Source organism: Fistularia commersonii, chromosome 25 (genome assembly GCF_037954325.1).
Source record: "Fistularia commersonii isolate RoL2024-O1a breed Wild chromosome 25, RoL_Fcom_v1.0, whole genome shotgun sequence".
NCBI lineage: Eukaryota > Metazoa > Chordata > Actinopteri > Syngnathiformes > Fistulariidae > Fistularia > Fistularia commersonii.
This window is the reverse complement of record NC_141308.1, coordinates 4,907,136-4,921,185: the sequence shown is the minus strand read 5'-3', so window position 1 is coordinate 4,921,185 and position 14,050 is coordinate 4,907,136. Positions and strand designations below refer to the sequence as shown.

General features: G+C 38.0%; 1 protein-coding gene across 2 annotated transcripts; it reads left to right on the top strand.

The window, feature by feature from the left end:
- The first annotated feature begins 2,494 nt into the window (after positions 1–2,494).
- On the top strand, positions 2,495–13,732 carry mylk4a (myosin light chain kinase family, member 4a). 2 transcript variants are annotated; one of them, XM_086173209.1, is made up of 15 exons: positions 2,495–3,379; positions 5,590–5,727; positions 6,098–6,194; positions 6,445–6,895; positions 7,254–7,570; positions 8,095–8,200; positions 8,602–8,695; positions 9,042–9,151; positions 9,387–9,528; positions 9,638–9,708; positions 9,809–9,937; positions 10,008–10,160; positions 10,258–10,336; positions 11,598–11,652; positions 11,823–13,732. In XM_086173209.1, exons 1-14 carry the CDS (start codon positions 2,840–2,842, stop codon positions 11,649–11,651), a joined length of 2,481 nt encoding a protein of 826 aa, XP_086029335.1. In that variant the 5' UTR covers positions 2,495–2,839; the 3' UTR covers position 11,652; positions 11,823–13,732. The 2 variants fall into 2 exon arrangements, with proteins under 2 accessions (XP_086029335.1, XP_086029336.1); XM_086173210.1 differs by lacking the exon at positions 5,590–5,727.
- Positions 13,733–14,050: the final 318 nt, after the last annotated feature.

The window sequence follows — 14,050 nt, the reverse complement described above, 5'->3', positions numbered from 1 at the left end:
GTTAATAATATAACTTGTAAATCCAGCTATATATATACTAATTTAATTTAACTACAGCAGTTTTTGTGCACATATCAGATGTGCACAGATTGAATCAGAACAGAAAAGAAGAACCATGATATCACAATTAAAGGTTATCTGAATTAAAAAATTGTACACAGTGACCTAAAAATACAAGAAGAAGAAGATGAACCACAAGCTGTAAATCATTTTACTTGACATTCAAACCCCAAGTTTAGGAAGGACACTCAACCAGGAGTATTCGTTATATACAAAACAGAAATTGTGAGCATTCATGGAGTTGGCATTGTTTGTGTACATCTTTGTGATGTTGCTGTCACATTCACAAAACAACATTTTAATTGTGCATCAGTAGGTCGGGCATGGGTCACTTCAGCTGTTACACTGTCTGTGCATACTTGTGCTTGCCAGAGAAAGTGGGATTTAACTCTGGCATAAATTGCCATGATGCTGTTACTTTCTTTAGTGTTTTCTTTCACTGTAGCACATAGTGGATTTAAATATATTTGCTTTATGTAAAAAGCCTTGGTGACCAAAGGTCTGTTTATTTCTATTGCAAGGGTTTCAAAACCTGATATCATTCCCATCTCTACACAATGCGAGGTAGCATTTACAATGATGATACTGTTACAGCTGTAAATAGTAGTATGATGTAACAAATGCAAATCCAAAACAATGTGAATATATCTTATTTGTTTTTAACTATTTACGTTTGCATTGCACTGTGCTTGCAGCTTTTGTAGAAAGGGGTTGCACTTTCTGAGAAAACTGACTGTCCACACCTCGCAAATTGAAATAACATGCTCCAAACAACCCCCTCTGTCTGCTGTTTGTTGGCATCTAAGGACAGGTGTAAGTGTCCCTGTCTTTCACTGAGTGATTGATATCTGGTTTGACTCTTTCACCATCTGTTTCTGCTTGGTCAGATTCACTTCTTCTTTCAGGTATAGTCATCTTATATGGGAAAAATTAACATAATGTGCCAGATTTTTTCAGAAAAACCACACAAGATTCTGCATGAATTTGTATTTTTTTCAATTCAAGTAAGAATGGAGCTGCAATTGCACACAATCATGCAATGAGAGTATTTTGATAGTCTCCTTGTCTCTGGCTCTCTGGCTCTCTCTCTCTCTCTCTCACACACACACAAACATATCCACTCTCTCTGCCAACTCCTCTTCTTATCTTGGCTACTGCATTCATGAGATCAGATATTGACTCAAGCAATGAGAATGAAGCAAGTTTCTCTGAGGTCACTCCGGCTCAGCAGTGCCTACATTATCAGAGCTACTCTGAGGTGTATTTCATCTGTTATATAATGAGGAAAAAACAAATTTACAAATCATGTAAAGAAATAAAAAAGATGTTTGGAACTGAGTTCTTTTTTCCTTGCAGCTTCTTCTTGTTAAAATACATTTTCCCATGGCATATAGAAAATGGGATACAGCTCAGGAGCACCTAAAAAAAGACAAAACACTGGACGATTAAGAAAATCTCAATACCTTGGCATTACGTAAAAAAATTATATTTAAAATAGACACCATCGCAAAACTTTGAAGCTTTGCAAGTAAACCACAATATCGTAAAAATGCTCTGCAGCCATATCACAACACAACAAAACACAACATATTGAATATTCACCACTATGAAGCCCCATTGCTGTCAATCAGCCGATCACATATTTATTTCTTTTATGTGGAAATCCATGATTTTACATTAATAATCACAAACCATTGCAAATGCAACAGTACCTGTTTTACTTGTAAGTGTGAATGGGTTTTGTCCATTTACATGTGTTCTGCTAAGTTGCAGCCTACTAAACCCCCAGGGTCTCAAAAGAAACATATATATTGAAACAAAAAACGAATAAAACAAATGGAATGTGTTAAAAATACATTCTGCATCCCCAAAGCTATTAATCACAGGTTCGCTCACGTTTCCGCGATTGGTAGCCAGTAACTGGCGTACAACTGACAGGCAGGGGTTCATGTTGCAACATGTTTCTCATTCACAATGACACACACGGCAGTCGTTACATATTATTCCACCTCATAAAAATAGAATAAAGCTAGTGAACTGGATCTATTTGTTTGTGACAATGTTTTAATTTCTTTTCCCATTTAGAAATCAACAACAAATCTCAACTCCCTTTCCATTTTGTGCACCAGCAGTGTCTACTCTTGAATGGTCATCTGTTGCAATGAGTTAATATGACTGTCATTTCAAAAGGAGAAAAAGCAGACATGGTTAACATGAATGGACATTGTCACACTCTTACGCACTAGTAATGTGTACAGCGACCAGTTTGACACCTACCAAGCGAGTGACGGTGGTGGGCTTAACACTTAAAGGCTCTCAAATGTCTCATAGCTTAAGTAGAGCCAAGCCACCACCCCAAACACTTGACCCCTGCTGACGTAGGCTCTACATTTACATTAAGGGAAAGGGGCTCACTCATTACGGATACCATTTCTAATGTGAGAAGAAGCTGGCACCATGGATAAAACATGACAGAAATTGAGAAGTTTTTATCCATTTCATACAAATCAGAGCTTTTTTTTTTTAAACTTGCATATATTTCCAGTCTTCATCTGCATTGCTTGGCACTGATTTTTCAAGTATATTCTTTATATTATGTGTATATATCTATATTTTTTTAATTCTCTTTTTTTTTTACATTTTAGCAATAGCTCAATTCATAGTTTGTAGCATGCATTGAAAGAAGAGCTGGCTGGCATATTTGTAAAAGTCTTTTTGTGTCTTTTGCGGACCTGTCTCAAGTTGGGTTCTTGATGTGATTAATATATCTCAGGAAGCCATGAGTTCTTTAGGGAAGGCCACAGGAGGAGACCGAAGAGATGGCAATAGCAAAAGCTTTGACCTCATTCAAAGTCGCATTGAGTCACTGAGCAGCAAGATGGACAAGCTCATCAACATCCAAGAAAAGGTCCTCAACCGACTAGATGGAATGTCTCAAGACATGGATGTTATCGAAAATGACATGGAAAATCTCAAGGTTGACAAGGAGGAGATCCATCTCCCAACCAGAGTAGCAAGCCAGTCCCAGGCCATGGGGCAAGAGGTCAGGGAGATATGCCAGGAGATGAGCACCATCATGTCAGTGGTTAACCAGAGGTCTGAGATGCAGGCGCAAAAGCTTGAAGGAGTGGAGAAACTTGTCCTCAGCATGCAGCAGGTCATCAGCTTCATTGGTGAAACGGTGAAGAGCTCCCGGGTTATGGAGATGATGTTTAAAAGCCCCGCCGAAAGAAAGGGATCCAAATGTAAAGACAATAAAGGCAAGCAGAGCAAAAGGAGAAAGCCATCTACAGACACAATAACCAAGAAGATGGATAAGGTGAGGTTATAAATCTAAAATAAAATGATGAGTCTGGTATGACCTTTGTGCTACAATGCTACACGCTTGTGCATACTATTTTAGTATTGTACTGAGCAGAGATATATTACTGTCATTAACATTTTGTTAGTGTTGACTACGCCTTTTAACATTTTGAATATTGGAAGATGTTGCTCGCAGTACTAGTCAATAAGTTTTCTTCCTAATGCTGCAAAAAAGATGTGCTGCTACATATCTTTGATGCTGATTCAGTTTTCTGAGAGGTACTGTATTAACTTGGCAGAACACATGAAAAAAGATCGTGGCAGTAAAGCTGGAGACTTGAAACAGCTCTGCTACTGACTGTGACTTGGCTTTTATGCTCGATTTCCCATCCACATTCTCTTTCATTGTGTAGTTATATTTGATATAAAAAATTGCCATCTGCTGACTCAATTTAGACAGAGGAAACCTAGTTTTCTAGTTTGGAACTGCTCAATAACTGTCCCACTAATGGCGTGCAAAAAATGCTTCCTAAGCAAAAGTTTACTCTGGACTGATGCTCAACTATACTGAGTGCAATATGGCCTCTTCGGCACTATTGCTGTCTGGGACTCCCAGCAGGGCACGAGATGAGGCCAGGGGTGAAATGTGAGTGGCCCGGTTTAGAAATGCTGTTTTTAGTTTGAGGGTGTTTGTAGCCTGGAGTGGAATTAAGCCCTTCTACTCATCAGGAGTCAGATGTCAACAAATTTTAATGAGTCAGTTTTCTCTCCTTCTCACTGACTCATCTAACACACGTTTATGCCTTTCTGTTGTTCGACATCCAGGAATTCCTGTATATTTGCCATTTGTGTGACGGGTACGCTCCCATGCTGATTTAGTTATTTTCTGTTTGTAACATGGAGTATGTCTCAGGTGATGTCCGTGCAAAAGGCTGAACTCTTTGAGGCACTAAATAATTCCAGTTAAAATATCATTAGGAATCCTTTAACACATCAGTGGTTTCGGAACAAGTTTAGACAAGGGAAAATGTGAATTAATGCAATAAAATATTTCAGAAAACACTTTTTAAGCAAATGCTAGTTGGATATCGCGTTCATTATGCATATTTGCATAAATCTGAGGAGATGAAATTGTCTCACAGTCCTGGAGGAATAATTTAATCATGTAAATATACTTAAGTCCCCATTGGATCAGCGGCTTGAGGGCTATTTCCAGACCCCTTAAATTTGTTATCAGTGCACACTTATCAGTTTTGTAACTGTGGAGGCTGGTCAAGTCTAAGTGTATAGTTATGAAATGAAGTGATATAGCTATCACGTACTTGATAAAATTGTTACATCAGTATGCATGGTGCATTAGAACACTGTACCATGAGATAGGACAAATTAATATGCATGATGCCAATTATAGACAGACTCTAGCAAGATTTTATTCTGAGGTTTAAATTCCACATATCAATTTTATGACTTCAATGTGACCCACAGTGAATTTTTGTGGTCATCAGAAACCTGGTCATGCCGTGGCTCCATCTTTCTCCACCTCCAAAGATAAGAGATTTCCGTCAACCCACTTCTGTCCTGTATCGTCGACACGTTCCCCCCAAACTCCCAATCAGATGTTGGCACTGCTGCATAGATTGCTGTCACTGGGGAAACATTGCACTTGAAATACCTTCACTTGGGTTTACGTCACGACATCATTCAAAAAACAAATGTGAGACACCAGTCGTTCGAGACAGGATTTTCCATGTTAACCTGATCAGAGAGTGTTTAGTGAGTTTCCTCAGCTGAGACATTTGAACAACACCCACAGTTGCCTGTAATATTTTCCGCTCAAGTTCAGGATTGCATACCACAGCTGAGTGTGAAGTGATAAGCTATAAATTCACTGCCCCTCTGCTGTCTATCCATCTACCATGAATTATCAGACGCACGCTTTCATTCAAATCAGTGCGAGCAACAAGATGCGTGTTAAAAGGAACTAATCTGTAGCAGAGGAAGTAATTTCATTTTCATTTGAATATTTATTTCACTTCATATGCTGTACACATTACATGTCAGCTACCGCCATTTTATTAATTACTTTACCATACATGATTTCACATGTTGTGAAATACATGTGGTTCTAACCATGTAACACCATATTCTTCATGGTCTTGCCTGACAGTTTTAGTAATTGTGCATTCTATAACCCTACTAATCATTGCCATCTTGTCTTTTTACTAGAAAACTACTTCTAATAAAGCCAGTAAAGGAAATCAACAGATAACTCCTGTTTGTGAGTCCAGTACTCTGCTGCCTTCTCACAGGATAAAGATCCATGGACCAAAGCATTTCCTCGCATCTCGCAAATGTGGAAAGTTTGTAGGTTTATAATTTTTATAGCCTGTAGGCATATAGGACATTGTCTCGCTATTCATATGCAACTGTACACGCTCCCTTTTTTTCTGCTTTTGGCTGCCACCAGATTCCTTGGCTGTATTTAGTTCCTCATCGGTTGAATGTTACAACGCTGTTTTTTTTTTTTTACATGTATATCACAAAGCCACACCAAAGCTATACAGGGGCACAGCTGATCTTTCATTTTGATATTTAACCTATGAGCTGCGTAATTATATAAATACTAAATAGCTGCTTATTTTTAAAGTAAACTTTCAAAACTCACAATCACTAAAAAGTCATGAATAGAACTATATGTGGGAGTGAAGGTTTTTTTTATATCTATATTTTGCAGGTAAAAGATCACAAGGGCAAAGACGGCCTAGAGAAGCCCTGTTTGAGCGCCAAGGTTCTGAAAGTGCAAAAGAAGACGAAACCACCTGACACAGCAGGTGCTTCATATTGTGTTCAAACATCAGTGCTTACTGACTTAAGGACTAGGTAGCCACTGTTTTCAACATTGTAGTATTTTCTCTCTCAATGCATCACCACCAGTTATAGCTGTAGTAACCCAGTATGCATTCTTAAACTGTGTGGTACGTATAATAGAAGTTATGATAAATAGTATATGGTGATGATGGTTAGTAGTAGACAGGACTTGGTAAGCTGAATTAACAAACTTTCTGTTTGAATGGTTTGCAGACCAAGCAACCTTAAAGAAGCAGGTCTTGCTTTTGGAAGAGGTACAGAAACTCAACCGAGAGAACACAGAGAAATCAAGTCATCAGATCACCTCGGTTTATTTGGACCTGGAGGATCGAGGGTCCCCGAAAGAGCTGCAACTCAATGCCGCTGTTTGCAAGTTGGTGGATTACCTGCAGGAAGATACACAGTTATCTCAGGATGAGGAATGTAAAATTGTTGAGGGAGCCGTCGAGGAAAACATTGGCGACAATACGACTCATCAGGATGCAGCCACTATAGAGAGGGAACACAAGACTGATGTGGAAGATGTTGTGAAAGAGGAAGATAGAAATCAACAGCAAGTCAAAAGGGAAGGAATGAAGGAGGAGGAAGACAGTGCTGAGGAAGTTCCCGAAATTTCAGGGCTTCCTGCTGTGAATGACAAGCAAAAAGAACAACCAGATACAAGGTACTTTGCATCACTGCAACATTTTTGTCACGTGCAAAGCAAGTTTGTCTTGCTTTGTGTCATGCCTGGTTTCTCATATTATTTTCTTGAGAGTCTGCTAGACTCACTGTAAAGAAATGATGTATGATAGTCAGTTGTTTGTCACAGCAGTTTTAAAATCAAGATTGATCAAGATCAAGAAGTACCACAAACTTCCAGATATTCCACTGATGTAAAGACTTTATCATGCAAACTATTGTTCACTTAGTCCAGAAAGCATGGGCTTTCACCCAGATTTGGGTGGTCAAATGTCCAATATATATCCCAGCATATCTGGTATTGAATTTGCATTTAAAATGAAACTGCTTTGTTCCACTAGTGTTGACCAAAAAAGTGCCTCTCAACCTCCTGAGGTGGTGACAGCCCAGATAGTCGAGGTCTGCACAAGCATCAAGTCCATGGTGACTGAGGAGCACCTTGTGGTGATCCAGGAAGAGGAAAAAGAGGAGGTACCAGGGGAAGACACAGAGGAAGATAAACAAAATCTGGACTCCGATGGCCTGGCCATCTTCAAGGCTGATGGTATTGAATTCCAATTGGACCTGAAGCAAAGAATAGAGAGAGAAAGGAATCGAGCAGATGCAGAGAAGGACGTAGAGAGGGAGGACGACATTGATGCTGAAAAGTACATGATTGGTAAGTTGGAATATCTACCTTGACAGATGTGCTGGGATTCAAAGGTTTGCGTTTTCCATGTTTATTTAAATATCTTAATTCAGAACGATGCTCCTGATATCTCAAAATAAGTGTATGCCTCCAAACATCCAAGTTGGAGAATGTTGGAATGTGTTCTGTATTCTGCTTCTTTATGCCCGTTGTTAATGGAAATGCTCAAACAATCCTGTAGTTTTTTTTTAATCATCACATCCTACTTTTGAGTTTTTTCTTCAGTGCTAGCCTGGATAGAATACAGACATGCAATCAATCCTGTGGTTAATGTCACTAGGGCTAGCAGTTATTAGTATGTAATATCATGTAGTAAGTAACAATCATGCCTTTAGCCAAAGTTTATAATGGCATATCACACTGCAATGTGCTAACTTGAGTATGCCTGTCATGCTCCCATTTAAAGCTTAATCTAAGATGGTTAACAATGAAGTGAGTATGTCTTCACATAATTTGTCAAAACAGATTACATCTCGTGCTCCATTCATTTTCAGACACCACTCCTCCTCCAGCTGCACCGTTTAATCATCGCATAGTGTCAGCCAAGCCCAACCAGATCAGCAACTTCTACACCATAAACTGGCAAGAAGTCCTTGGGGGGTGAGGGCTGCTCATTTCCAATCTCAGTTTTGATGGGAAAAAAAACAATGGTATTGATGATTAGTTGATTGGTTAGAAAACAAAGAGAGAAAGAGGTTTGTAGCCTCCTGCTGCCCCCCTTCCTGGTTTCATAACTCAAGAGTCACGACAGTTATTTTTACCTCAGGTTTGGGTGGTATGTGAAACTGTATCCTCAGTGCCAGCTGGGAACTAATCACCAAGTGTGAATACAAGTCTTCAAAGAGTAGACACTGCTCAGATCAGATTTAATGAAATAACATGTTAAGCATAACTGACAAAATTCATTTGATTGACATAAGATGCACAAAACAAATATGCAGCCCTGTTGTCTAGTGTGCAAGAGGAGGTAACGGACACTCTCTTTATTATCTTTTTGTCAGGGGTCGTTTTGGCCAAGTGCACAAATGCGTTGAAAACTCCTCCGGTCTGACACTGGCAGCAAAGGTTATCAAAGCCAGGGGTCAGAAGGAAAAGGTAAAGTGCTTTGCATACACTGTCTTAATAATAAATTAGCCCTGTTCTTGTTACTAGACACACGAGACACACCGCATTATATAAAAAGCAGTTTCAATTTTTAGAACATACTAGTACAAGGCAAGGACACAGAAGCGAAGAGAATACTTCTCACCTAGGTGACAAATAATTGACCCTACAGAGAAGACGCATTGTTTCGACACAGCGAACAGCTGAAACTTCTCACCGTGCCCATCCGTGTGTGTTTCTGCTCTTCTGTGTATCTGGGTTTGTGTCTGCATTTCTCAACATCTGTGTCGACTTGTCTGCCTCTTTATCTGTCTGTCTGCGCCTGTGTTTTTGGTAGGAGGTGGTGAAAAATGAGATCCAGGTCATGAATCATCTGGACCATGCCAACCTGATCCAACTCTATGCAGCTTATGAGTCAAGGAATGACATCATACTTGTACTTGAATAGTATGCTCCCTCTTTTCATCACTTGTTTCTTCTTTCCACTATAGTGGCAGCATTATGCGTTGTTGATTTACTGATATCGTTGTAAGGGCAATGATTCAATATTGAAATTTGTTCAGTACATTTAGATTGAGCGAATGTACAGTTTTACTCAACCGACACATGTTTTGTTAATTAAATGATGTTCTGCTGATATATAGTCTTCTGCGTGGGTAATGTTTCATGTACTTTTCTTCAGTGTTGGTGGAGGGGAGCTTTTTGATAGGATTATTGATGAAAACTACACTCTGATGGAGTTGGATGCAGTGGTGTTCATCAGACAGATCTGTGAGGGTTTGCAGCACATGCACAAAATGTACATTCTGCACCTGGACTTAAAGGTAACGCAATACCATATTTTTTTTTTAATTCCATTCTCATTATTCCACAAACAGACTGAATGTTTCACTTGATGATGATGTTTTTTTTTTTTTTCAAATCACATTTCAGCCAGAAAATATCCTGTGTGTAAGCAGAGTCACCAACAAAATCAAGATCATCGACTTTGGACTTGCCAGGATGTAAGTGGTTCTATGTCAAGTGGTGGCAGGGGCTTAATTCATTTGAAATAACCAAACACATAAAAGATAAGTAATTTCTTTCATCTCTATTCACAAATAGATATAAACCAAGGGAGAAGCTGCGAGTGAACTTTGGCACCCCAGAATTTCTTGCCCCAGAAGTGATCAACTATGACTTTGTGTCATTCAACACGGACATGTGGAGCCTTGGTGTCATCACCTACATGCTGTAAGTAAACATGGAAACACTGTAGCAAACACACGCAAACTTCTATTCACCAGCTGTCTGCTCTAACCAGCCTGAGTGGTCTCTGTCCATTCCTTGGGGATGATGACAACCAGACGCTGAACAATATCTTGGCGTGTCACTGGAACTTTGAGGAACAAGAGTTTGTAGATACGTCTGAACAGGCCAAAGACTTCATCTCCAAACTCCTCGTCGTGAACAAGAAGTAAGCGATTCTACTTTGTCACCATATTTCTTAGTCCTGTAACTTGGGTCAATGTCTGATCAGATACAAGGTAATTGTATTGTATTTTGGTCTTCAGCTGGAGGATTGGGGCATCTGAGGCCTTGAGACATCCTTGGCTATCTGACCCGGTCCTTCATCACAGACTTTACACTAAGGTAGAATTCACATTGCTATTTTGCATGTTTATCTCCATATTTCATCAATACTACAAGGAACAACATGATATTCTGTGATAAACTGTGACAAAGTAGGGGCGACGTGGTGCAGGAGGTAGAGCAATCATTACTGGTTCGATTCCCGGCTCCTCCTAGTGTGTCGAGGTGTTGTTTAGCAAGACACTGAACCCCGAACTGCTCCCCTGGCGCTGGTGAACAGCAGCCTACTGCTCATGGTTCATCCATGATGGGTTGATTGCAGAGAAAGAATATCCCTAAGAGGGATTGATACATTTTTATTATTATTATTAAATCACATATTTCTCAAAAAGCCTTGATTTTAAAGCCATTTTCCAATCAAATGAACAAAACTTCACAGCTTTAACATTAAGGAAACACAATATCAGTGATTTAATTTTTTTATTTATATTTTCTATATCAAAGTTAAGCTCTGACAAGGTTTTACCTCTTCTCCATAACTTTTGGGGATAAATTATCAAGATTTTTCACCAGTTTCTGTATCATAACGGATCAAACTAATAACTGTTCGATCGAAGTGCAGAAGATCTGCCTATGACCTTGAAAGGTCAAATACATACATACAAATATGTATATATAATATATAATTGAAGAATGATAATGAAAGATAACAACAACGAAAAACACAATTTCACAGAATGGCTATCCTTTCAAATTACAGAAAGGGTAGGAGCCCTGCTCTTGTTTTGATTTGATTTTGTTTGATTTGATCTACAGTTTATCTGATAGACACTGTGATTGGGTATCAGGTCACTGTCATTTTCTGTTCTTACTCTGATGGCAAACAAACAGCAGTAAGATTTTTTTTCCCCAAGAACTGCACAAGAATTAGTTTTATATTCAACATTTTTTACAGCATTGGAGCATTTTTTTAGTCATTTTAATAACATGTTATGTATATATATAATGACATTTTCCCTTTACCCTTATCATTTTCTGTCTTTCAGGATTTTTTTTTCAAACTCTTTACTTCAGCTTTGTTTTGCTACTTCAGTAATGATATACTAATGTACTTTTATAGTATATCAGATAGTTCTTTGTTAAATTTAATGGCTATCATGCAGAAAAAAAAAGATACAAATGTCCCCAAACTCTCCATGGATTGCTTTGACATCTCTAATAAAAGCAGTTACATTTCAGTTATGTGATATTATAAAAAATGAAATGTTTATATATGGTTCAATGATATAATGAAGTACAATGGTTGCCTCTCTTTTTCCAGAAAACAATGTGCAGATCTCGAAGATCATCATGTGTGCCTACAACTGATAGCTGAGGTGGGTCTTTTTCTTTTGTTTTATACTCCTCTTTTTTCAGTGCTTCCCCTCAGATGGTCAGCCCATCAATAGATGTATTCAAACATTCCACAAGGGGGAAGCATGTCTCAAATTTTGCGCACACATATTTTCTGGAGGGTAATTGTCAACCTGTCCTTTTGAACCCTAAGACGATGTGATGGCTCCAGCTGTGACCACTTGGACCAACTCTCTTGTCCATATAAATGACCGACGTTTCAGTCCATGCACCTGCTGTCAAGGCAAAATTCATACTGGCCTATTAACCCTTATCCGAATATATAATCCAATGTGTTGTGTTAATGTAAGCGATACACAAAAGCAAAACGTGGTTTTATTCATTTAGGATTCAAAGGTGCCGCTATGTATTATTTTGTTATGCTTTAAGGTATCCGATGAAAACAAATAGTTTCTTTGATTTAATGTTGATAAGTCATGAAACAAAATGAGCAAAACATCTACTGAAAATTTAAAAGTCCAGTTTAATAGCCATTAAAATGCTACCTACTGGTACTTTTATTCACTCTATACTGTCAACAGCTGAGCGTACAGCAGGGTTGTTTTACCGTACTGAAACAAAGGCAAAGTATTTCTGGTTCTGAATCAATGCTACCAAAACAAATATCTGACTAGATTTTATAATGTATCATCATTTACAGTTTTCTGCTCAGTTCATGGGTCAGTTATGCACCCTCATGTTTACCAGCTCTACTATAGATGAATGCAAATATAATTTTGACAATGCCAAGTTATTTTTTGAAACTGTTAATTTTTGATGCATGTTGCAGAGGTTTAGGACTGCAGTGTATCATACTCAGTGGTGTTACTTATAATTTTGGCACAATTATATACATTAGATAGGCATAATAACAGAAAAATGTTGCAAAAAAAAAAAAAAAAAAAAAATCAGTGCAACACCACCATGACTAGAATCATATTGAGAAAAGGATATAATACTTATAAAAAGACCACTAAACGTTGACCTTGTTTTTATTTCATTCTATTTGTTTAAGAAAGTATTTAAGGCATTTCCCTGACTGGATTGGCTGTCCACATAGTTCCACTGTTCATTTTCAAAACTCAATTTACATTTGCACCACCACTTATTCTCTGATTAAAACAATACTATTTGTTTTGATGCCATGGTAAATTATCTGGCTGGTTGATAATGAAACAACGTGTTTAAAAAAGTACATCAAGTGCTTCTGTATTATTGGCTGAGCGTGTTTCACATGATGTCTAATGATCTGCTTTGCCATTGTTCCCTCTCACTCACAAGTAGAATTCAATGACGATCTCTAGATTTGTGAACAGACGCTGTAATGGAATTTATGCAAATTGAAATGAGATTTGAGACACAAGAGAATCAAGAGTTCTCTTATTAAGTGGATAGAAAACTGAAATTGAATTTAGTTTGGTTGACGTCTAGAGTTGTACTGTAGTATTCGCACTTTATAATATTATTTATTTACACCTAGATTATACATGTAGGCACTGAAATGGTTTATTAGTCAGCATCTGGCCATTCTGCTTTGGCCATGTGTTTTTAAAGAGGATATATTTTTACATTAGAAAACCACTTCAATATAATTTATGTCTTATCTAGATTTATATTAATTTCTGTGGGACTTTGCATAACTGTTTCTGCTTTGGCTGATGTTTGCATGCCTTTGTGTTGTAGGTGTCATTAGAGATGAAACATACTGTAGTTAATTTCTTAAGTTTCTTTCTTGCCCCTAACTGTACTGTATGTTGGAGCTAATGCCACCCTTTTTTGTGAGTTTACCTTAGTTTAGATGCATTTCTCACATCATAAATTTATCCGAGAGTTGCCTTCCATGAAGGTTTATTCACTAAGAATAATACACTACCTACTGTTAGAGTTTATTTTATTCCGTTCAAATAGCCATGAATGTTTTAATGTAATTTGTTTATGATCATGAACATTGATGTTGCGCACAGAACAGAAGAAAAAAGAAGGTCCTCACCAAATGTGAACAATGTCAATGTCAGCATGTATTTTGAAGAGTGCACACACCCATTAAATTGTGTCTTAAAACCAGCTTGTTTGCATTTCTTACTCCATAAAGTACACAGGTTCAAACTACTTCTATGGAACTGTAATACAACCTAATTTTTATAGTATGACAGACATTTCAGACTTGAGATGGTTATTTATCATAAAAACATAAACACCAATTTGCCATTTCACACCTCAGAAGGCATCTGGTGTTTGGTTGGTTAAAAATGATCAATAAAATCTATTGCATTAAATGATTACTTGTTCATCGGCCAGAATCTCAAATCTCATCTCCTCTCTTTAATTGTAATTCAAACACACACACACACACACACACACACACACACACACACACACACA